Raw genomic sequence first — 24029 nt, forward strand, 5'->3', positions numbered from 1 at the left:
AACAAGATAAAAAGTATTTTGAGGTAAATGAGCAGGGGGAGGGAGAGAGTGAGAAAACTGAGATATGTGAGGCAAAATCATAGGTTCCTTGCAGTCACTGATAATATGGTTAGGATTATGTTATACATGACAGGCAGTACAAAAGGTTTGAATGAATGAATGAATAAATAGCTCCTCTGAGACTTGTCTCCAAATGATGGTTATTGTTCACCATGCACCATTCCTTTTTGTAGACCAAACTTTAGGTTAACCTAGTGTTAGGTTCATAGACCCTTGTCAATGAACAACAGAATCGAGGAAATTTGCTGGGGCAACTGGGTTGTATTTGCAACAACGGGCATACTGGGGGAAACCTGAGTTTGCTGAAGCTTTCTGGCTGCTTTCATCAAACCTGTCACAAAAATAGGCTCCCTAAAAAACAATATGGCTAAAATAGGTCAGAAGCCTACACCCAAGACTATCACCAAACTATGAGCAGCCTAATATAGACCCCAGCATACTACTCTCTTTCAAAAAGGCCCAAGGCTGACCTGAGGCCTGCTTCTCGGGAAGAAAATCAAAGTTGCCTAGCAACCACTTTTCTTCTTTAGCTTTTGCTGGGAATCCTGCTTATCCATATGAGCTGGAGTCAGGGAATTGGAGTCCTGCACCACAAAATTCCTAGGCCTAGTGAGATTAATACTGAAGGCTCCTTTAAAACCTAGTACCAGGTCAGTTAAGTGCAGGTATTACCAAGTTAATTTGAAGAACACTGTGTATGATATCTCTTGAAAATGTCAGACTTAATTATAAAATGTATATGCATGACCAGAAACTCCTGCATATACAATTAGGGTGGTATACCTTGATGGCAGACTGCCTGCTCTGGCAGAACTATCTTTCAGAACAAAGGGAAAGTTCTTCACTCTGTAGGGCCATTGACTGAGTCATGATTTACAGCCAATATTTTTATCTGTGAAGGTACCAGTATTTGTCCTGGCTTATATAATAGGTGATGCATCCATCAAGATTCTGTACCAAATAACAGCTCTCTCCTCTGGAAATTGTAGCAGATATGGTATTGCATGTAAACCATATATGGTGGAGCCAGCTAATCAGAGGATAATAGAGGTGCAATTTGTTACTGGAAGAAGTGGACTACGTGGCAGCATGCAAAACTGCATCAGTGGTCACAGTGACTTGCTTGTATTTGTTACATGACAACATTTTGAGGCCATTTTTTGAGGTGGGGAAAGCAATTTTAAGTGAGCTTGGCAACTACTTCCATAGAATCCATATTTCGGTATCTTTTCCAGGCAAAAAATGGTATCTTGGAAAAATGGCCTGGAATGCCAACTTCTGACCTATCCAATCCAACCCAGTTCACAAGTCACATTAGATCAGAGGAGATTAAAGCAGTAAGTCACAAAACTTACACAGATCCTGTGTTCCAGTAGGCTGTTTTTCCAGAACACCCCTTATTGCAGGAATGCAGAATCTGTAGATTATGTGGCTTTACTCCATCATTCCCATCTAGTCCTTTGTGACTGATGAGTTGAGTTGGATTGGACTGGCTTTCTTAGAAGTTGGCATTCCAAGCTGTTTTCAAAGGGGTGGGGTGGGGGCAGAACATATAGTAGAACATAGTTTCTGTGGACAATTTGTTGCTTACTGCATCACTCCCATCAGGTCTAATGAGATTTGTGGATTTGTTTTGCTTGGATAGTTTGGAAGTTGGCCTTTTTCGGAATACCTTTTATTGGCTGGAAGAGTTAGTGGAGTGATTTCTGTGGACGTTTTGTGGCTCAGGGCGCAATCCTATCCAGACAGGCGGCTGCCTCCGAACTCAGAGGCGGCCTCCTATCCAATACAGGGCAGGAGAAGCATGGAGGGGATTGTTCCCTCAGCACTTCTCTTGCCCTGCATTTTCGGCTAGACATCCGATTGCGGCTGCTTAGCCATGGGAGGACGGAGCAGGGGACGCTGCTGTACAACACATTGGATGTGTCATACAGGCATTTCCACCCTCCCCGCCCCAGAACACCCCCCAGACACGCCCCTTTTCAGCCGCTCCGTGCTCCTCTTGCGAGCGCAGAGGACAAAGCTGTTCTGCGCTGCCTCTGAGGCAGTGCGGAAGTGACAGGAGGGCAGTTCTCCAGGAACCGACCTCAGCACGCAGGCTCCGAGGTCGGTTCCTGGAAAACAAGATATCCTATGGGCATCTAGTAGCTGTCTAGTGGCCATAGGATTGCTCCCCTTCTTGCATCAATCCTATAAATTCATGCATGGCTGATGAATTTGGTTTGTGTAGTTTAGAAGCTTATGTTTCTGAACCGTTCTATTCTGTTTTGGGTGACTTCTGGGTATTCAGGGATTAATAAAAGGATAATATTGGATGGATTTCAGCTCTTAATGATTCTTCTGAAGTGTTTCCACGGTTTGTGGCATCAGTTCTGCTAACAAAGGGCCCATTCCGGCTTTTACAAAGAAAGAAAGAGAGGAAGAGGAAGGGCTTGTATCCAGTTGGGCACGTGCCCATTGAAACTGAGCATCGGATCGGGCTGAACGTACATTTCTAGGATCCGCCTTGAGTGCCATTCCCCTTAAGGGCGCAATCCTATGCCTGTTTAGACAGCAATGAGTCCTACAACTCCAGCAAAGCTGGCTGGCGAATGCTGGGAGTTGTAGGACTCACTGCTGTCTAAACAGGCATGGGATTGCGCCCTCAATCAATCAATCATAAATAGGATCACGGTCCTAATACCACAGTGCATGCTGCTGGGGAAGAAAGCATGTCTACGGGAGAGGGGGGCGGACTTAAACCAGTTTTAACAATTAGGAAACAAGCTCCTAAAATAAAGGTAAAACACGCTAGAAGAACGGGGGGAGGGCGATTAATAAGGAGGCAGATCCAGCGTCAGGCGCAACAACAAACAAGCGCCACGCGGGCGTCCCGGGAAGAAATCGTCTTGCCCCCCGCCCACGGCCCCTCAGCCCCACGTGGGCTTGGCACGCAGACAAGCGGGCGCTGCTCCTTGGCAACCGTGGGAAAGAGGAAGCACTTTCGGCGCTGCTCTCGCCGCCGCGGGAAGCCAGGCGAGGCCCCGCCCCCTCCCCTTTCCCCCGCAGTCCGGCGTCCCAAGGCCCCCTCCTCCGCGGCCAATGTCAGGAGGAGGGCGGAGCCGGCCGCTCGAACGGCTCCTCGCTCCGCCGCCCCCCCCCCCGCTCTCGCGACGCGCAGGGGCGGCTCGCGGTGACGTCCGAGGGAGCGTTCATGTGTGCGCGCGCGGGGCTCGTGACCGCCCCTCCGCTTGCGCAACAGCGCGGCGTCGTTGTTGTGGCCGTGAGGCGGCAGCGGAGGAGGAGAATTGGCGGCGGTGGCGGCGCCGCCGGGAGCTGGGGATGGAGCAGCCGCCGCCGCCGCCGCCACCGCCGCAGGAGTCGCTGGGGCGTCGCCTCCCCCGACTCCCTCCCCCGGTAAGTGGCCGAGACCAGCTCCTTTCCCACTCCTGCTGTTTCTCCCCTGACCGCCTCAGTGCCTTGGCAGCCTCCAGGGCCCAGTTCTCCTCCCAGAAGGACCGGGGGCCTTTCTTGCTTCCACCCTCACCACCCGCTTTCCTCGGGGTGAGTATCTTATCCCCGGGGCTGCTTTCGTCCGTGTGTCCCCTTCGCTCGGCAGTTGGTCGGTTCTCGTGTAGCCTGCCTGGTCTCCTCTTCCCCCCTCCCCTGCCACATCACGTGGCCCTCCCTAACCGACCCCTCTCATTCCCTCAGAACTCAGGATTGCATGTTACTCTGTCTCCCCCCCTCCCAAGGCGTCGTCTTCTGAGTAGGGGGCTAACCTTTACCCCGAAATCAGTCACATCCGTGGAAGGAGTGGGGATGGAAGAAATGATGGGAGAGAGTTTACAACCTCAAGTTACATTTCCTTCTGGGTAGTGTTGGGTGCTGTTTTGAGGCTGCATAGATTTTTGCATACTGCAGCTTTCTCCAACCTGGTGCCCTCCAGATGTTTTGGACTTCAACTCCCACCAGCTCCAGCCGGCATGGTGAATGGGCAGGAATGCTGGGAGTTGTAGTCCAAAACATCCAAGGGCACCAGATTGGGGAAGGCTGGCCATACTGCATAGGTTGTGGGACAGCACTGTCCCTATATATTTGTTAAATGAGAAAACAAAACACACCAAGATAGTATAATGTGGTTCAGATGGGCTTTCCGAAGTCTCTCCCCACCCCTGTCCCCAAATTCCTTCAGATCCTCCTTTCCAGCATGGCACAATCACAAGAGTAAACAGATGGGGAGGAAGGCATGGGTTGAAGCTCTATCTGTCAGGTGGTTGGTATTGCACAAGCCTGTCCTCAGCAGTAGCTGCCCTTATCAGTTGCTGGTCGATTTTTAAAGAGCATTGTGTTGAGGGTCTCCAACTGAGAGTTTCCTGCTGAATTCTTGGTTCTGTGTTTCTGTGTCATTTGTGATTAGTGGAGTAGCAGCTACCTTTAAAAAAAATATTAAAACACTGATACATCCTTGTTCAGGTTTATGAATTGGGGAAGCAATGGAATGAATAGGACTGTGGGAAGAGGAATGGACTCTGAGATTAAATAGCAGGTGCACTTTAATCTGAGTGGAATGGAAGACTATGCTTTGTGGTGTATTACAGTGCAATTGGTATTACAGAATACTGGAAATAACTTGGAAGGAATGGAGCCTTCTAAAGCAAGGCACCATCTTCGAATAGATTGATATATCAACAGCCTATAGCTGTTTGTTACATTTGCAGTCCATTAGGTGTATTTGGTGTACTGGTGATATGGAAGTCCTTAGTATCCTTCTTGATGCCAGTGATTCAGCTGGGGTGGATTGCTCTTTAGTAGACTTCCTACTTTAGTGTTGCCCAGAGTACAATGACTTCTATGGGGGAAACAGATAGTTTTAACAGCTAAACCCTTCCCTTATTCTCCTTTGTTGCTTCTTTCAGAAAACCTCTTTTTAATAAAATTAATGAAGGGTTTCAAATAGAATCTTACAGAATTTTAATAGATTTTTTTTTAAAAAAATTCAAAGCTATTTTAAATAGCTTTGGTAGCAATTAAAGAATTTGATCAGAAAATATAATGGCATGGAAGACAACATTTAAAAGGTGATGTGTTTATTCATTTGGAGACGACATACTAGATGATTGCTTATGAAGGAAATAGTTGGTATTTGATGAAGCAACCTTGTACTAATATTGGAAGGTATACTTATTCTGTAGTAAACGTCATTACATCTCAGTTAAAAGTAGGCTCAGAAACATCTAATAATTCTAGGGAACTGTCTAGTCCAAATGCATAGATGCCTGCCTAATAAAATAAAAAGCTAAGTGGTACTAAGGGTCCTTGCTACATAAACACATGATGTTTTCTTATAGATATACTCATTTCCATCATATTCTGGAACTTAGAACTGTAGCTTTCCTGTTTTGGCAGAGCTATCATTTTGCAGAGCTTTAAGTACCATAATGTGATCCTGATCTCAGTTGGCATTACATAACTGAACTTCAGAGAATCATGCAATACTAAACTAATCATGCTGAGCAAAATTACTAGCTATAGGAATTCCATGAAGAGCTGGAATGCTGAATTGAAATTCCTGTTGGCCATGAATTTCCTTGAAGGTGTTCTGATACAGTGTCTCAGCTCCAGTAATCCGTCAAAGTGGAACTGGTGATCTATGCTGTGTGATAGTTGTAGGGAATCAAAGAATCATAGAATAGTAGGGTTGGAAGGGGCCTATAAGACCATCGAGTCCAACCCCCTGCTCAATGCAGAAATCTAAGCAAATAAGCTAAATAAGGGGAAATAAGTTAAACATCATACAAAGAAACATTTTCACATTTCCTTTAGTCTTGATGACCTCTATAGATTACTGGTGGGTGGGTGAGGGATATTGTCTATCCTGCTTACAAAATGAAAAGGAGATGCAAAAATAAATCTGGCTTTATTTTCCAGAATCAAAGCAAGAAATTGCTTTGTTTCCCTATAATGTCTTTGACATGAGTGCTCTTCTCCAGGAAGAAAGTAATGCACCAGTCTGTTGAAACAACCCAAAATGGATCGGTATGGTCCTGCCAAAGAGCCAAACTACACATTGGGCCAGTTTGTACGACACAGCCAGACCATTAAACGTTATTTAACCCACAATGAGCTGTGGTACATGTTGGGTATGTGTGGCTGCTGTTTTGAGTATGCAAACTCTGATCGGAGCTGTTGGAGGTTGCACCATGTTGAGCAAACCCAGCCACCATGGCTTATTTGAAAGTTAAACAACCCTCACATAACCTTAGTACTAATCAAGGGTTATGCGAGGGTTATTTAACCCTCAGACAACCCACAGTGGCCAGGTTCTCAGGACATAGCACAACTCCTGATCGCCCCAATTGGGGATCGCATATTCAAAATGGTGGCCACATGTGCCTGCCACATGCTGCAGTTCATCATGGGTTATTTAAGATGTCATGTTGTGCAAAACAAGTCACCATGTTAAATACTTGGTACTTGTATCTCCCTCTTAAAAAGAGAGAGAGCGAGAGATGGGGTCTTGTTCTTGATTGGGGACCACGAGTAGAGTTTAACCCATTTCCCCTGTGCTGTGGTTTTGATTATTAAAATCGCCCCCCCCCCCGGCAAGAAAGCAATGATATGACAATAAAACATAATGTAAAATCTGAAACAGTGACCACAGAGGGTAACAGAGGCAGTGACCTGGTTTGCACCTCATAGCAGCAAATTGCGGGCTCCGTGCAAACTTTGTCACTTATGTAAACCACCTCAGGTCAGTGCGATCAGAGGTTGTTAATGTGACGTGTGAAGCTGGACTGCTGGGTTGTTTAGGGGCTAAACCCAGTGGTTAATCTATGGTTTGTTCTTGGGTTAACAGCTGGCCTGTTTAGCCCCTCAATAGACCAGCTGTCTGGGTTTACACATCACACTGATGCCCTCCAATTGCAGCAATTAGAGGTAGTTTACAGTAAGTGGAAGCTGCTCATAGGGGGCGTGCATCCCAACAAATTGTGGGTTTGCTGAGTTAAAGGTTATTTAACCCACAATTTGCCACTGTGACATGCAACTGGGTCATTATGTCGCTGGATACCAGCTGCTTGGAGCAACAGGAGGATTGTGTTATTGCCTTCATATTGTGCTTGTGGGATTCCTAGAGGCATCTAGTTAGCTGCTGTAGAAAATGGGATGCTATACTACATGGATCATTGGTCTGATCCAGTAGGGTTGTTTTTATTCACATTGAGACATATTCCATAAGAACAGCCATAAGAACAGGTAGTATGCCTCTGCATACCAGTTGCTAGAGACATACGACCGGGAGAGTTCTGTTACATTCATGTCCTGTTGTGGGCTTTCCATAGGCATCTGGTTGGACACTGTGTAAACAGAATGCTGGACTAGACAGGCCTTTGGTCTGATGCTAGTAGTAGTAACACAAAAACAAAACACTAGTAGTAACCAAAAAATGGTGCATAGAAGGCATGCATTGGCTTTCTCATCACCAGTAGTATATCTGTGTATTTATTACATAACTTGTAATATGTAATTGGTGTTAAGACAAAAACATAGAATCATAGAATAGTAGGGGCCTATAAGACCATCGAGTCCAGCCCCCTGCTCAACGCAGGAATCTAAGTCAACGCATCCTTGACAGCCGGCTGTCCAGCTTCATCTTGAATGCCTTGGCTCATATTCAGCTTGTGATCTATGACAATTCCAAAAGCCTTCTCGCTTGTAGTGTTGTTGAGCCAAATATCCCCCATCTTGTAACTGTTCATTTGGTTTCTTTTTCCTAGGTGCAGAACTTGACATTTATCCCTATTAAATTTCATTCTGTTGTTTTCTGCCCAGCACATGAAGCCTAGAAAACTTTCATTGTTTCTCCTTTTTGTAAATCACCCAAAGTTGGCTGAATTTGGATTATAAGTGCCTTCTGCGGTAGGTTCAGCCTTGGCTTAGCCAAGTATGAGTTTGTCGTGGTAGTCACAGCACACATACTTACATAAGGAAACACTATGCTAAGGCTTACTTTGAAGCTGAGCCACAAATGTGACTACATCTCTGTAAATATAGGAAAGGGGAAGACACCCATACTTGGGTTGTTCTGACAGCCTTTTATATTTAAAGCAAAAATTTTATTTTGAGAACCTCATTACATCAAGGTAGCAATTTCTAATGTTTTTAGGAAATATGTCTTACTACTTGGTCAGAACTTGTCAGTTCCTAAATGTGTTCTCCACTGACGTTTAAAATTGTTACACTTGACAACTAGGTGACACTAGTTCAGTTCCTGCATCTCAGGTCTGTTAATAGAGAGGCTAGAAGGTTTGATTAATGGAAGCCTTATATGTAATTGCTTACTTTCTCTTCCTAGGTTTTGCCTTCCTCTAGCTTTCTGTAAATATAAATACTCTTATTATTTCTCTTGTGTGGCAGGTGGTGTGTTGCCATTTTAGAGCTTGGGATATTGAAGCACAGTGGAGAAGTGACTTACTCCAGACAGAAGTGTATCAGGGTTAACTTGGGGATGCATCTTCCTACTCCTCCTGTGGAATTGACAGCAAAAAATCCTTCTTGTTTGTATTAATAAAACATACCAGTTTGCTTTTGATGTGTCAGTGATCTAAGGCTTGCCAACACTGTTTTGAAATAATAAAACCTTTTCCCATTGTGTAGATGTGCTCTAGTTTGAGTATGGTATCAGTTAATATAATCTTGCCCAGGATCATTAAAAAAATCAAGCAAAGGTTCTAGTTTATTCCTTCTACACGGAACAAATAAATACATTTACTTTAATTGTTAAGATATTGCTATCCATCTTTTGGTCCCCAAACCTGCAGAGATAAGCATTATGGCTTGGATCAGAGGTACTGTGAGCAAGAATAGGTAAACATTGCCTCCCCTCACCCATACAGTGTAGTCTCCACTGGTCCCTTCCATGAATGGACCTAATGTTCTGGATTAAACCCTACAAACAAATAAAAATAATTAAGTCACAACAGAATAAAAAAAATCCTGAGCAAAAAATATCAGTGGAGCAAAATTACAAATCAAACCAATTTTCTCAGCTTTAGATGTTTTGCTGAAAATGCAGTCTGTGCAGCTTGCCAAAAGGAAATCAACAATGAAACCAGATACTGAAGCTGAGAATAGCTTGTTTGATAGGTGGTAGTCACTGAGGTATTTAAGTTTCCTTAAAGTATAGACAATGCTTGCTAATCTTTCTCAGAATTCTACAGACACTTTAGCCTTTTGTATTTCATACTTAGGTTCTGAAGCCTGCTTGTACAGTTTTATTGGAGCTGAATTTTGATGAAGCCATTTGGCTGTTGAAGAGTTTTTAAATATGCTTTTTCAATCTCACTCTGGAATGGCAGTGCAATTCAAATAGTAATGTCCGTATTTACATTTGTGAAGCAATTTATATTTAACTGTGGCTTAACCTGAGATTCAAATTAAAAATTTACTGCAGCAAGTGTAATATACTCGGAGAGTGTATGTTCTCATCATAAGCTGCATTGTTTGATCACCTGACTCTACAAGTATTACTGAATGCTTCTTTCAGTTTTGGCTGAATGTATGCAATATCCACATTTTAAGGCTGAGTGTACAAGGTATCACTTGAAGTTCTGTTAGTAGGTATTTCCCCTGCTTCCTTTTTTTTTTTACCATTTACAGATTGTTCAGAAATGAAGTTATGCATTCATAGCATCATAGAATAGCAGGGTTGGAAGGGGACTATAAGACCATCTAGACCAACCCCCTGCTCAATGGAAGTCAAAGCATCCCTGACAGATGCCTGTCCAGCTTCATCTTGAATGCCTCCAGTGTGGGAAAGCCCACTACCTCCCTAGATCATTGGTCCCATTATATTGCTCTAACAAGAAGTTTTTCCTGATGTTCAGTCGGAATCTGGCTTCCTGACACTTGAGCCCATGATTCCGTGTCCTGCACTCTAGGATGATTGAGAAGAGTTCCTGGCCTTTCTCTGACAGCCTTTCAGGTACTTGCAGAGCACTATCATATCTCCCCTCAGTCTTCTCTTAAGGCTAAACATGCCCAGTTCTTTGAGTCTCTCTTTATAGGGCTTTGTTTCCAGTCCCCTGATCATCTTTGTTGCCCTCCTCTGAACCCTATCCGTTGTCTGCATCCTTCTTCAGATGTGGTGCCCAGAACTGGACATAGTACTCGAGATGAGGCCTAACCAATGCTGAGTAGAGGGGAACCAGTCCTTCATGTAATTTGGAAGTTATACTTCTATTAATGCAGCCCCAAATAGCATTTGCCTTTTTTGCAGCCACATCATGTTGTTGGCGCATTGTAGTGATGAAGGCTATACTTTGAATAGTTTAGGATGGGGTAGGCAACCTGACACCCTCCAGTTAGTTTGCAGTACAACTCCCATAATTCCTGACGGTTGGCTATCCTGAGAGTTGTCCAAAATATCTGAAAGACATTGGATTGCCTACCCCCTGGTCTAGGATGAGAATTTTAATTTGCACAAAATGGTTTCTATGCAGTGATACTGTGCATTAAGCTAGGACAGAAGTAGTGATGCATAAATTTTATGTTACACAAATTTATCAGTGTCTTAACAGTCAGCTTTATGAATCAAATGCCTGTAGGTTATTCTCCAGCTTTGAACATTAAGAGGTTCTGCATGTGTGAGGTCAGCATTCAGAAAACCAAGCACCCAAGCCAAATGCTTTGTTGGCACATACACAGAAGGTCTGTAATGTTAACCTCTTATTCTTACACTGTTTTTGATGTGAAATTACATGAGTAGAGTGCAGGGACAGAGAAAGCTGGTTCACCTCAATTGCCCTTCACTAGGTCTGAGCTGGATAGGGATAGTTTATCCCTGACCTCATTCTGGTACAAAGCTGTAGCACAAGGTCAGGGACAAGGCAGCATCTTTTTGCTTGGCTACCAAGGTCACCCTGAATTTGTCATCTCAGATGCATGTGAGGAATTTGAAAGCAATATGTCCTGCAGAATCTTAAATACCTTTTGAGTGTAAAACTATTAAGATTTTAAATATATATTTCAGATAACTTTTTTTTTAATTGCAGCATCCTCCTAAAATGCAAGTAGTATATTGTCGTTGTTCTTTCAACAGAATGAAATGGGGAAAAGATTGAGATTTGGAAAATTATGCTCTCAGATTGGTTGTGCAGGTGGGATGACCACCCTAGATTTGAGGCACAAGGCTGCTTTCTAAAATTTTGAATCATACTGCTTCAGGGTGGCTGAAAATCTGTTCTCAAGCTTCTATTTACAAAGTTATTTGTAGGGCTATGGTAAGAGATCTGAGATAGCAACATGATAGGAGCTTGAGCAGTTTTGCTGGATGACCAGAAGCCAAAAGAAATGGGCAGCTTACTCTTTTCTTTTTTTGAGGAGCTGTAACAACAAATGATAAATGCCATCAGGACCTTTCTACCTATATTTTAGACTTAAATGCCCACTAGGATTTTTCATACTCCCTCATGTCAAAAGCATAGCTTTCTTTAGAACCCTAGAATGCTGTATGGGAGGCTTTCGCAATGACACATCAAGAGTTGTCACACTTGACCTTATCAAATATAGTTGGAGGTAAGTGAAGAATGTGAACTCAATGTATTCCCTGGTTAAATGACATGGATACATGATATTTGCTAACTGTTGTGCTGATGCTTCAAGGGGGAGGTGAAGAACATTACTTGGGACTTTTTCTAAACTTGATTTAATTTGTATTTCATCTCCTGCTATGGATATTATGTACTGGTGAAGTACTTGAATGTTGGGAGTTGTATTGTCTGGATAGCAGAACAATCTGATATCAAACAACTCCATGAAGGTAAAAGAATTATGGGTGTTATTTCTATTTCAGTGAGAAGTATTTGAATGTCTACTCTTCAGTTTCTAAATACGGCCAGTTTCTTAGTGCAAGAAAGCATAAATTATATGTGAACTTGAATGTTCCCAAGAGGCTTTTTTTCTTACACAGAGAGCTTTCTTGGGTGAGTTTTCCCATGAATGACTCCTTGCTCGAAGAAGTAAACATTTCAAGGGAAAATAAGGCACACACATGCACATCACTATGCATATGCAGATTGTTTAGGATATCAGAGTGTCTTGCTTGTTGCAAATAATCTACTATCCAAGGTTGCTGTTGAAGAAATTAGCATTTCATCACTCTTGCTTAGTAAGACTTAGAGTAATCCTATGGCCCCTAGACCCTTGGGGCCGTGGTGGCTTAGTGGTTAAGACACTGAATTGCAGACCGGAAGGACAGCAGTTCGAGACCAGAGTGCTGCGTGACGGAGTGAGCTCCCAGCTTCAGTCCCAGCTTCTGCCAACCTAGCAGTTCAAAAGCAAGAAATTGCAAGTAGATAAATAGGTGCAGCTTCGGCAGGAAAGGTAACAGCATTCCGTGCACCTCGGTGTTCAGTCGTGCCGGCCACATGACCACGGAAGGCGTCTTCAGACAGCGCTGGCGCTTCGACTTAGAAATGGAGATGAGCACCACCCCCTAGAGGCGGACACGACTGGTTGGGGACACTTACCTTTTTTTTATGGCCCCTAGACAGCGTCTGGGGGGCTATAAGATGCTTTGGATCTCCTCCATGCCTATAGACAGAGCTATGAGCAGGGAGGAGGAGATCCAGTTGTGGATCTTCCCTCCCCCACCCACTCTCAGCTGCCATGGAGAGAGAAAAGGGTTGCAATGGTAGGTGGGGAGGGTAGAGGAGAAGCCATGATACACAGCATCCTATAGCCTCTCCAATCCCCTCCCTGCCCACCAAAAGGGTCTCAGAGGTCCATCTAGCTGCTTTTTGTATTTTAAATAGAGGCTAAATTGCCTCTGTCCTCCTCTCTCCCTGCCAGGCTCATGTCAACAAGGTGCAGGATAGGCAGAGGGCTCTGAGCTCAGAGCCCTCTGTCGGAAGCCCTTACTCTATAATTTTTTCCTAAGACATCTATGGAAAAAGGACTAGAAGTATTTTGCAGGAGTGATGCTGACTTCCTGCTGACTTCAATACCAACATGAGCAATATGCTTCTAATTGGTTCTGTAGCATTTGCTTTCTCCATATAGTTATTTAAAACTGACCCGAAGATTACAGAATAATCAATAGTGATTGTTTTTAGTTTAGGACATATCTCTTCCTTCCCCCCAAAGATCAGATTATCCCAACATAACTGAACATTTCCAACCTAAATAAACAATGTTATTAACATAGGGTTTTGTCCAAAAGTATATCATATAATAACTGGGGGGATTATTATTGCTAATTTTCAGTATGAGTCATTGGCATATTCTATTAAAGGCACAGAACATATTTCCATTATATGGATTGTACAAAAGAAATCTCTAACATTATGTTTCAGGTAATAATTAGTAATATGTTTTTTCTCAAGATAGTGATAAAACACAATGACTGGCTAGAATACCAGTTGATTTTTATCTTGTTTGAATTCCTACTTGAGTTTTGGTGAGCTTTTGCTTAGAACAAAATCTTTGGAACTTTGTAGTCCTTCACAAAGTGCAAAGGCTAGTTTTTATGATCTCCAACCTTGGTGAACATCAAGTTTAGGCAGCAGTGTCAGGTGAACATTAGCCATGGTATAAGGCAAGATATTGGTAAATTCTTCTCCTTCAAGATTAACAAACATCATGGTCCACAGGGAGAGAGGGAAAGAAAACATGCTATCATTTGAAAATTAGAGCTCTTTTGACTACATCCCAAAAACATTTAAATGCTGATGAAATTCAGTTGCTGCAAATGGGACCTGCAACAAAATACTGTAGTGTAGCCTTACAACCAAATAGGAGTACTCCTTTTCAGGGTTCCTACCCATTCCCTTCAAGCAGGGCATTCCATTCCACCACTCCACTCTGGTTTTTCTTTTCCAACTGACATTCAACATTCTGTGGCTACTAAGAGTGTTCAAATATCTTCATAGAATAGTAGGGTTGGAAGGGGCCTACAAGGCCATCGAGTCCAACCTTGAACTGTTTGAGCTTTTCACTCCTTAGGGTAGCCTTCCCCAACCTGGTGCCCATGCATGTGCAATGTAACTAGTGGTTGCTAGCGCAATGGGAAAGTGGCAATTTGCTGCTGAAATTTGGCGGTGTGGTGCAAAAAGGGGGTGATTTTTTTGCTGTTGCACTGCTGAATTTCAGCAGCAAATCACTGCTTTTTCTTGTGCTAGTAAGCGCTAGTTACATTTCACAAGCATTGGTTTACACTATCAGAACATAATTAGCACTGGGGCACCATCCCAAAGACCCCATTAGGTTACTACCCATGATATTTTGGACTTAAACTTCCATCAGCCCCAGCCAGCATGGCCAGTGGTCAAGAATGGTCGGAGTTGTAGTCCAAAACATCTGGAGGGCAAGGCTGGGGGAAGCTACATTAGGGTTGTTGTCATTTTAAAAAAATACTAATACAAATCTTGGGATTTCCCTAAGCATGCTGATACCTTCCTCTTGTTTCTCGGTTGCCCCATCTTGGCTCCAGTTCTGTTGGCACTTGAACCATATTTTTGGTTGGGCATGAAACATCAGTTAAGACCACTGTACTACTGTAACCCTTGGCGTAAAAATTTATTTGAGCTGCCTGTCAGTTGTTTTCTGAGAGATGTAGAGCAGGCCAGTGTATCTAGTGTGTGGGTCAGCATGATTTGAATTCTGTGGCACCAACATGGCAAAATGTGTTCAATTATTTTTATTCATAGATGCATCATAAACCAGGTTTTGCGGGCAGCCTTGCTAACCCTCATGCCCTCATCTTGGAATAGGTCTAACCTCACAATTAGAATGTCATATTAAGGAGTTAAGATTTGGGCCCTTTACTAAATACATTGAACTTAATTTTAGCTGTACAGTCTTGTCCAGAGTTAATGCATATTTCAGAGATCTGGAGTAATTGAAACTAAACTTAATTTTATACAACATATGTAGTTGACACATTTTTATGATGTGTTAAATTCCATTCCTGTTACTACCTGCTCTCTGAAGAAGTTGATACTTCATTCTGTTGTACTCATATGCCCATTCACCACTGGGTAGCTTGGTAACTTCTATTAATAGTGTTAATCTGCAGAACTTCTATCAAATGCATTTGCAGCCAAGGGAAGCTATGCAAATTCAGTGTTTCTTTTGACCCCCCCCCCCCCGCCAAAGCAAAGAAAACACTAAGCACATTAGTCTGGAAAGCCAGTGTACAAGATATAGTGAAGGTTAGTTGTCAAGACAGGTGGGTGCAAGACTAAAATACAATACAGCAATTGTGCTAGCTCTAACAAACAATATTCTGACAATTTTTTTAGTAGGTAAACTTTCATGAAGCAACTATGACTGTAAACTTACTCTTGGAGCACTTATGTTTCTCGCCATAGTAATCACAAATATGGCAGTGAGCGAAGTGTGGAAATAAAAACACCAATATTGCCTGTGTGGACTGGAAATATCGAACTCTGTATTCAACCTCCTAATATATGGAGAGAAACGTAAATGTTGCAAGTGGATGTGAACAGCATCAAGATCACTGGGAGGAGGGCAAGGTTGAAGCTTCTCCCTCCTCCCAGCATCTGGATCATGTTTGTGTGTGTGTGGTTCCTGGCTACCCACCCAGTGCCACATGTGGCCCTAAGGGCTGTAGAACTTGCCCACCTCTGGCATAGAGGCTTAGATCCTAAGTTACTTCTCTTTTCACATAAGGGAGGGAACAATTTCTATCATCCTTCAGCTCTCTGCACCATATCCCACACCATTCTCAGGATTCCTCAGCCCCCACAAGAAGATTTTGCAGGGAGCTGCAGAGGGAAGGAAAAAGTGGGGAAACCCTCTTCTGTGAATTCTATTCCTATCATGGAAAGCAAATTAGGATCCAAGCCAAAGGATGGACAGAATGAAAGAATCTGGATTAGAGAGCCCTAAGTAAGAGATGCTTTACCATATGCTGCTTCAAATACTTTGTGCTAATTTAGGTCACCGTTTTGCACAATAATCACTTTGATTTGAAATATAATAAAATAGGTGGGTGGGACCGATGGAACATAATATAGCAATTTTCAATTTCCAACAGTAGTGTGGATCAGATCTGTGCTTGGGCATTTTGAGATGGTTCCCTTATTCTTGTGCTGTTTCAGTTTTGATAAACTTTAAAAAAATGTCTGCATCACTAGAATTTAAAATTCCTCTCCGTGTTGGTAAATTGTTCTTTTGTAGTGTGGAAACATACCTGTCTTTACTTATGTCATCATCACATTTTCATTAAATCAGTTTTAGGCATATTGCCCACTTCAGCTTTGGATCTTCTTCAAGCCGTAGCCTAGTTTCTTACTGGTCCTATGACAGCACTACCAGACTAGGGCATAGTAGGCAGTCTTTTTTTTTTTTTTCTTCATTCACCTGTCAGTTAAAATATTGAGTGTGTTAAATTGCCTTTATTGGGTAACTGTTTTTCCAGCATATACCTGGTATTGTAGATAGCCTTAAGTCTCTGGATCCATGCTGCCTTTTCAGCACTGCCAGAAGTTCTGCTTCCCCTGAGAACAATGCTATTGTGTCTAACTGTTGTAATCTTTCCCATGGAATAACCAGATTATAAGGAGCTAGAATGGTTGAGCGCTACTTTCTGTTGTAGCAAAGTATTTGTGAAATGAGGTATTCTACTGATTTATATCAAAGCATATACATGTATACATTACCAGTCAAACGATCAATTTGGATTTGTGGTTCAGGGGCTCTAGTGCCAGGTTTTATTCAGGGGCTCTAGTGCCAGGATCAAATCTCCTTAGTCATAAAGCTTTTGGATGATTTTGGATTAGTATTTGCTTTAGTGTTCAAAGTGGTTCACATAACTCAATGCCATAATCCTTACAACAGCCACGTAAGGTAAATCAGTGGTAAGGGCTGATTTGACTAAGGGCACCTAATGGATTGATGGTACAAGTCAAACTTGAACTGGAGACTTCCCAGCTCACTATTACTCACTATGGCACACCAGATTCTTATCATAATGGTGGGATACAGATGTGGTTAATGTAGTCAGCCAGGCTATGGCATAGCACATTACAAAGTGGAATCAATTTTAGTACTCTGTAACATTAGCAGTGAATCTTGTAACTGCTTGGCTAAGCAATAATGTAATGGATATACATCTACAAAAATACTCTTCATTCCTTGTTCATTCTGAACAAAACTTCTTTCAGTGATTTTATCTGGCTTATGGGGGCAGGGAACTAATTAGGTGAAAAAGGAGATCTTTAAAATAGTCTCTGGAATGACTGTGTGTTACCAAACTCTTGATGCTATTAGGATACAATCCTATTGACATAGTTGGCAGCCTCCAAAGTTGGAGGCTGCCAAGTATCCAGTGAGGGCAGCTGGAGCACAGAGGCAAGCTGTGCCTCCATGCTCTGGCCGCCTTGTATTTTGCTAGATGGGCGATTTTGCCCATTTAGCCACGGGGCTTCTGAACAGGAAGGAGTCTGGGGCATGCATAGGAAGCTGTGTAACGTAGCTTCCCCAGTCTCCTTCCCTCCCTGCCCTGAGACGACCCCCTTTTCCCTGTCTCCATGCTCCGTTTCTGAGTGCGGAGATGTAGCTGGCGCGGAAGGAACCACGCCAGCTACAAGGGGGCAGGGAGCGCCATTTCTGGGCTCCAAGGTCAGAGCTCTGGTTCTGACCTTGGATCCCTGAAACCAAACAAACCTGTGTCCCCCAGATGCTAAATAGTCTTGAGCATTCTAACTTGTACACTTGGACAAGCATGTGTTTAATTACTCTCAAATCTGAATTCTCTTTTCGTATTGTTGCTGCTATGTTTGTTAATGCTAAAACTTAATAAACTATTGCTTCAAAAAACAGTCAGTTTGAGAGAGAGATAATATTTAAAATAGAATAAAAGAAAAAAAATAAGTTTAGTTTTTGTCACTATAACTTATCAATGAAGCTTACTTCACTATAGCAAACCTGTTCTTGAATAAATGAGTAGTTGGAACGTTCAGCTTGCAGTATCCAAATGTTGACTGTAAGTTCTTTATGTCTGCAGAGACAGAATAGGGGCAGGGCAATAGAAGCTGAAGTTCAGCAGAATGCGGATGGCAGCAGGTGCATGGGCGCCATTATATTTCTCTGGTCCCTGCTTGGTGACTGTTAAGCGATGCTGAGACCAGGCATAACTTGTAGCATAACAGTGTTTGAGTTAAATCTACTCAGTAAGTTGCATTATCCTGATGTGTTTGTTTCTGTTGTAACATTTGTCTGACTTTTTCCTCCCAAGCTGCTGTTTGACAGAGGAGCCCCACCAGCCAGTCATGTTTAAGGATAAGTGGTGGAGGTAAGTACCTTCTTTTCTATTTTAAAGTGGTATCTTTTCTCTTTCTTGAAAGACCCATACACAGCATCAAAGCTGAAAGGATACTAGAGTAGATTGTAATGTCCATAAATACGTTGTTCATTGTTTGGATATATGTTTTGCAACTTGTTCCATCTTCTGGACTAATGTGTGCTGTTTTATTAAAATAAACTTGTTTACATGAGGTCCAGTAAAAAAAAAAAAGGCCCAATATTAAACTTGCAGGCTTTGTTCTTACCTTAATAGAATCTTTCAAAGCAGTCTAGAGAAAAAAGCTTTGAACTAAAAATATTTCTGTATTCAGATTCTGAGAAAAACTGTTGAGGGAAGAAGCAAGCAAATGAAAATGTTTGGGGGCGTGAGAGAAGTTCTGATTCACAGTAGAAATAAATTGCAGAAACTGGCTTTAGTTGCCATTTGGTTAATTACCCACGAATGCATGCATTTTCTCCCAGCATGTGGTGACTCTTGAAATAGCTGTGTAGTGAGAGCCCTGTAGGAAAAGTGTTGTATGAAAAGGGCTGTTACATTGGGCACAGAATCTATTGTCTTCTCTGGCAAGCTGGAAATTTGCTGCTTGGTAAACTCTGGTACCTGTGGGGAGATCATTAGACATAGCAGCTGATCACACTATGGACATGAAATTGCCACTCAGTAAGCATTAAAACCTTCACCTACCTAATTTCAGGTCTATTATCATTAGCAAATGCTTTTTCAGGCTTTAAAACATTTGTCTACAATCACAAGGGGAAAATCTGCCTGATCTAGAATTTAAAAAAAAAAGAAAAAGATTTGGACAGAAATTCAATATGTTCACAGCAATAGAGGCTTATGAATCCCATGTTGTAGTTGAAACATGGTTGAGCGTTACCATGCAATGACTCTCAAATCCTTCTAATTCCCCATGCACACTGATAATCATGAAGTCAAAATAGTTAACATCTGGACAAAGCCCTGATTATAACTGATGGTAAATTAATGCTAAATTTGATATTCTGAGGATCATCCCATCCACCCTACCAATATCTAGACGATTCTGCTGTACTGAGATTTCTTTAGTTCAGAAGTGATAGTTTTGGATGCTGCATACATAGGTATAAGCCAGGTTTTTGAATATGTGATCATCAACACATTTCACGGATTTTTCACAGAGTTCATTCACTGCCGCCAGACCCCTTGATGGCTAATTCTTGAAATTAGCGATAGCCTTTGGAAAGTGTATAGATCTGTAACCCCACTTTCTGTTCTTCATTTGTATGATAACAGTTTAATAATCTTACATAGTTTATGTATGTGGTCCCTTGAATCACAACAAATCTGAATCTCTGTGCAGTTCTTCAGTTTCTACTCCATGGGTTTAAGGCTCATGAATGGGGGTACTAGTAGTATCTAGTTTGGAGTTAGGCAATCTATAGAGAAATTTCCTTTTTAAGGAAGCCTTTTTAACAATTGAAGGTGTTCATTTCAATCTGTCTAAGGAAATGGGAGAAATGCTCTGTATTCAGGATTATTATTTTTGGTGCATAGTTACCTTCTGTCTCCATATTTGTGTCTCTGTAGAGTAAGAGGAACTTATTGTAATTAAACAATGCCATCCAAAAATGTGTCATGGTGGTGGCTGCTTATCACTAGCTGTATGCTTTGCAGAATTATATCAATACTCATCAATAGGATGGTACATATTTGTGTAAACTACTGATAAGAATATTAGAAACATTGGTTTTAGCTTTAACCTTGCAAATTTATACTGTTCCCCCATTTTGTACTGTCTAGGCACAGCTACGTTAGGCAAAGTAATGGCAACCTAATGCCTAGTCAATTAACAGAACGTGCAAGATGTTAAAATTACAGTTCTAGACTTACATGGTTTTATTTCCATGTACAATGTGTCCAGTATGGGTAGCAAAGGTGCCAGAATTCTTGTATTTACTTATCAAGAATATCAAGGCCTGGTACTTGAAATATGCTGTAGTTCTGACTCCCATCAGTTTGGCAATCTGGATGAAAGGTCGCTAAAGTAGTAGGACTGGCAAAACAAGGATTCTAAACTATATGCAAGACATGCAGTGCTAGAGGTGCCTTGGGCATCATAATGGCTCTAAATGTGCTTTGCTGATTATTTTCTCCAATCTAAACATTACAAACGTTCATGGACTTCTCTTAAGACTGCTGTTTCTGCCAAGACTGAAAGCTTAATTGTATGAACTGGTTTATCATCTTACACAGCTTTTGCATGTGACTCCTTGACCACAAGTATATGAATCTTTCTACACTTACTGTTACCCTCAGTTAATGGTCCCCTTCTGGGGGTGTTGCTTTGGATTCTCTTGCCTCCTTCCCTGCCTACATCCTTGCAATGTGATACAATTGTAACAGCTTGCTTGTTCCTCCTATATGAAGTTATATACTTAAGGGATCAAGTTGTATTATCTGTTCCTATGAATCTGAACTAGTCATTTGTGCTGCTCTACCATTCTGCTGCGTACATCTAAAAAGTCCCTTTTAGACATTTTAGACTCAGCTCAGAGAGCCTTTGCTAGTGGTCTTGGTACCTACAAAATCTTTCAGCCCTGGCTATATGGCATCCAGTCCGTACTTGAAAACAGATATTTTATGTTTTGCTAAAATCGTTGTAGTAATGAGTATTTCATTGGAAATACAGAGCTATATGTTAGGTTGCATTGGTCTTGCTTTGAATACCATGGTGATGGGTGCAATATGTAAGATAAGGTGCAGTGAACTTTTGTAGCTTGGGTTAAAGAAGAGTAAACTAACTGCATGTTTTCACATGGATTATCTTAATCTGTGCGTGATGTGTAATTTTTGGGTTTTTTTGTTTTAACATCAGATAAGCATGAGACCAGCGTGGCACAGCTGCATGTGTATTCACTCTTGAAGCAATTGCACACTTTATTGGCTGACAATCTTGGCATTTTTAGCAAAAACAAAATTTAAAGACACAGGACATCTGTGTTTGACTTGTCAAACAAGCTTGTTCGGTGTCCTCTGATGGAGCCATCTGGTGGCGAACAACTCTGTGATGACCCTGACCTTGGAGGCAAGTCTCAAGATCCAGAGACCAAAAGGCAGCATGAGTCGGAGCAAAAACTGTCAAAAATTACCCACAATGCCTTTGAGAACATTAATGTGATTGGTCAAGGCTTGAAGCACCTCTTTCAGCATCAGCGCAGGAGGTCTTCAGTGTCTCCCCATGATGTTCAGCAAGCTCAGGTTGATATGGAGCCTGAAATGGAATTGGAAAACCAAAATACCTGTGCTGAAATTGATGGTGTCTCTACCCATCCTACAGCTCTAAATAGAGTTCTCCAGCAAATCAGAGTGCCACCTAAAATGAAGAGAGGAACAAGCCTCCATAGCAAGCGTGGCAAGTCAGATCCGCCAAAGGGAAGCCCCCAGATCAACAGAAAATCTATCCAGGATATTCATTCCTGCCGGCCCAGATCCTCATCAACTACTGATGCCCCTACTAATTTGTCGGTGCTGGAGATGGCCCCTCCTGTTTGCCTAGCTGGTGAAGAGATTACATCGGCAGAGCAGGTGAGTTCTGTTTATAGCGAAGTATGTTGTCAGATTCTAAAATACCTCTTTGGAAACAAAACTGACTAGTGAAAGTAAGAGCCAGAGCTAAATCTTTTTTTCTTGAAGGGCATGCACCTGAATAAAGGAACACATACAAATATAAGCTAACTACTGCACTGTCAATAAGGGATTATAACTGCAAACCACCATTTTAATTCAGCTTTTTGGCAGTTGAGAATTGTAGATGCTGACTTGCATATTTATTTTTGGAAGTTATTTCGCTTATGGAAGTCGTTCCCAGGTAGACTACTTTGTAAAACTATTTCAAGCATTGATTTTTTTTTTTCTCCAGTAAATCTAGCATTGGATTAAATTAAGGTACACGGATCTGTATAAAGTAGCCCAGCAGTTCCACTGTAATATGAAATTGCAACTGTGCAGTTGAATGCTGTTAATCTTGGTGAGAGAATGTTTTTGGTGATGAGGCATTGTGTGTAGTGTGGGCATTCTAGTGCATATTCTTGAATAATTCAGTTAGTGGATCAATGGATCAAAGAAGAGAAATATCCAATCGGAGTTGTATCTTTAATTTTGTTGAATTCTTAACTTAAGTGTTGACTGTATACACCTTGAAATCCACCCTAGTCTCAAAAACAACTTTATGATTTTACATATACCATTTTTAGCTTGGAATAATTGTATACGAATAATGTACTGGGTGCTGTCAAGGCAGGAAATGTAATCTGATTAAAATGGTGATTTAGGTCCAAATTCTGGTTTGTACTCAGTTAAAAATAACTTACAGAAAACAGGATGGAATAACTTAGTAAAGGTTTTTTTGTGCACTTTTGTTAGAAAGTATGCTACTCAGAAGATGAGGAAAAGTTCTATATCTTTAAAATCTAGTAAATGTGAGCCAGTTCATTCTGAACATTTTGTCAGATGAACTTGGACCTCAGTATTCAAAATGTACAGTCTGACTCTGATGTGAAGTGGTGTCTAGAAAGATTTCTCTGTTATTGTTGGAAATGATTCTTCTGTCTGTTGCTGAAATCGAGGAGTAGAACTGTTGCAAATGACTGTACCAGCTTTATGGCTATGTTCAATTCTGCTAGGTACAGTTAATAAGTACTGCTTTCTAAGCTTGCTGTTCCAGAACTATATTGGATGGTACAAAGGGATTTCATGTTGCCCTGATGTTGGTGAAGCCTCTGGCAGTCAAATATTTTCAGACTGTCAGTGAGGGAAGTGAGAGGTCATTATAGTGGAATCTAAAACTTGACAATATCTCTAGGTACAAGAAGAATACAAACAAAACAGCAGACTGAATGAGATGATAGTTTATAGAAGTTTAGGGATGAGGTGCAGAGTGACAAGGTGAGCAATGGTCTTGAGCATAAGTGGAGGAGAAAGCTGAAGAAACAGGCAAAGAAGATAATGAACTCAGGACACGGGTAAATAAAGGTGTGCATAGGAAAAACTCTCACATAGGGGCCTGGAGAATAGGAGGAGCTGTATGTTGGCAGTAAGGGGGCTAAGGGAAAACCTAATGCTGAGTAATAAAGGATTCTGGCTGGGAGCCAGGATGGTTGGTTGAAGCAGGGCTGACTAATGACCAAACTACATGTGATGGCCAGTTTTTTTTTATCCTCTGGATATTTTTTGTTTATGAAAAGCTATGGGAGGCTGAAATGGGAACAGAGGATCAGCAGTGAGGGAAGATGTTGTTTAACCCTTTCTTTTTCGGCTTCCCTGTGGAGGGAAAAAGATTTAGAGACTTCAGCCCAGGTCTCATCTTGCCCCTTCCCTTCCTTTTGTGTCTTTGGGCTGCAGCCCATGGACCAGCCACAACTACAGCCTTGGATCTCTAGCTTTTATTGTGGTACCTAGAGACGTGAGAAGGCAGTTATGAATACCAGCTGCTTGGTCAGATAAAGGTAGACCAGAACTCTGGCAGAATCAAATTCTAATAGAAAGAAGCTGTACAACAGCACAGAGCAATCAGAACAGTATTCCCTCTAAGGGCCTATAAAAGTCCTGCGTTTTCTGGAGAATGGAAGACCTGCTTTGCAGAAGTAAGTGATGGTCTAACTGTGTCTTGCCAGTTTGCTTG

At 42.0% G+C, this 24029-nt stretch overlaps 1 protein-coding gene across 3 annotated transcripts in view; it reads left to right on the forward strand.

The window, feature by feature from the left end:
- The first annotated feature begins 3292 nt into the window (after nt 1-3292).
- The window catches only part of TMCC1 (transmembrane and coiled-coil domain family 1), a 177893-nt gene continuing 157156 nt past the window's right edge, over nt 3293-24029 (forward strand). The window contains exons 1-3 of one of the 3 annotated variants that reach the window (XM_084840240.1): nt 3293-3603; nt 18302-18358; nt 21225-21934. In XM_084840240.1, coding sequence (XP_084696366.1) covers nt 21386-21934 — 549 coding nt within the window. In that variant the 5' untranslated portion in view covers nt 3293-3603; nt 18302-18358; nt 21225-21385. Of the gene's footprint in view, nt 3604-18301; nt 18359-21224; nt 21935-24029 lie in introns of those variants that run through there. The other 2 variants (XM_084840239.1, XM_084840241.1) reach the window with 2 other exon arrangements.

The sequence above is a fragment of the Heloderma suspectum genome, chromosome 2 (genome assembly GCF_057233095.1).
Source record: "Heloderma suspectum isolate Gila_16-S chromosome 2, 16-S_ref, whole genome shotgun sequence".
NCBI classification, from domain to species: domain Eukaryota; kingdom Metazoa; phylum Chordata; class Lepidosauria; order Squamata; family Helodermatidae; genus Heloderma; species Heloderma suspectum.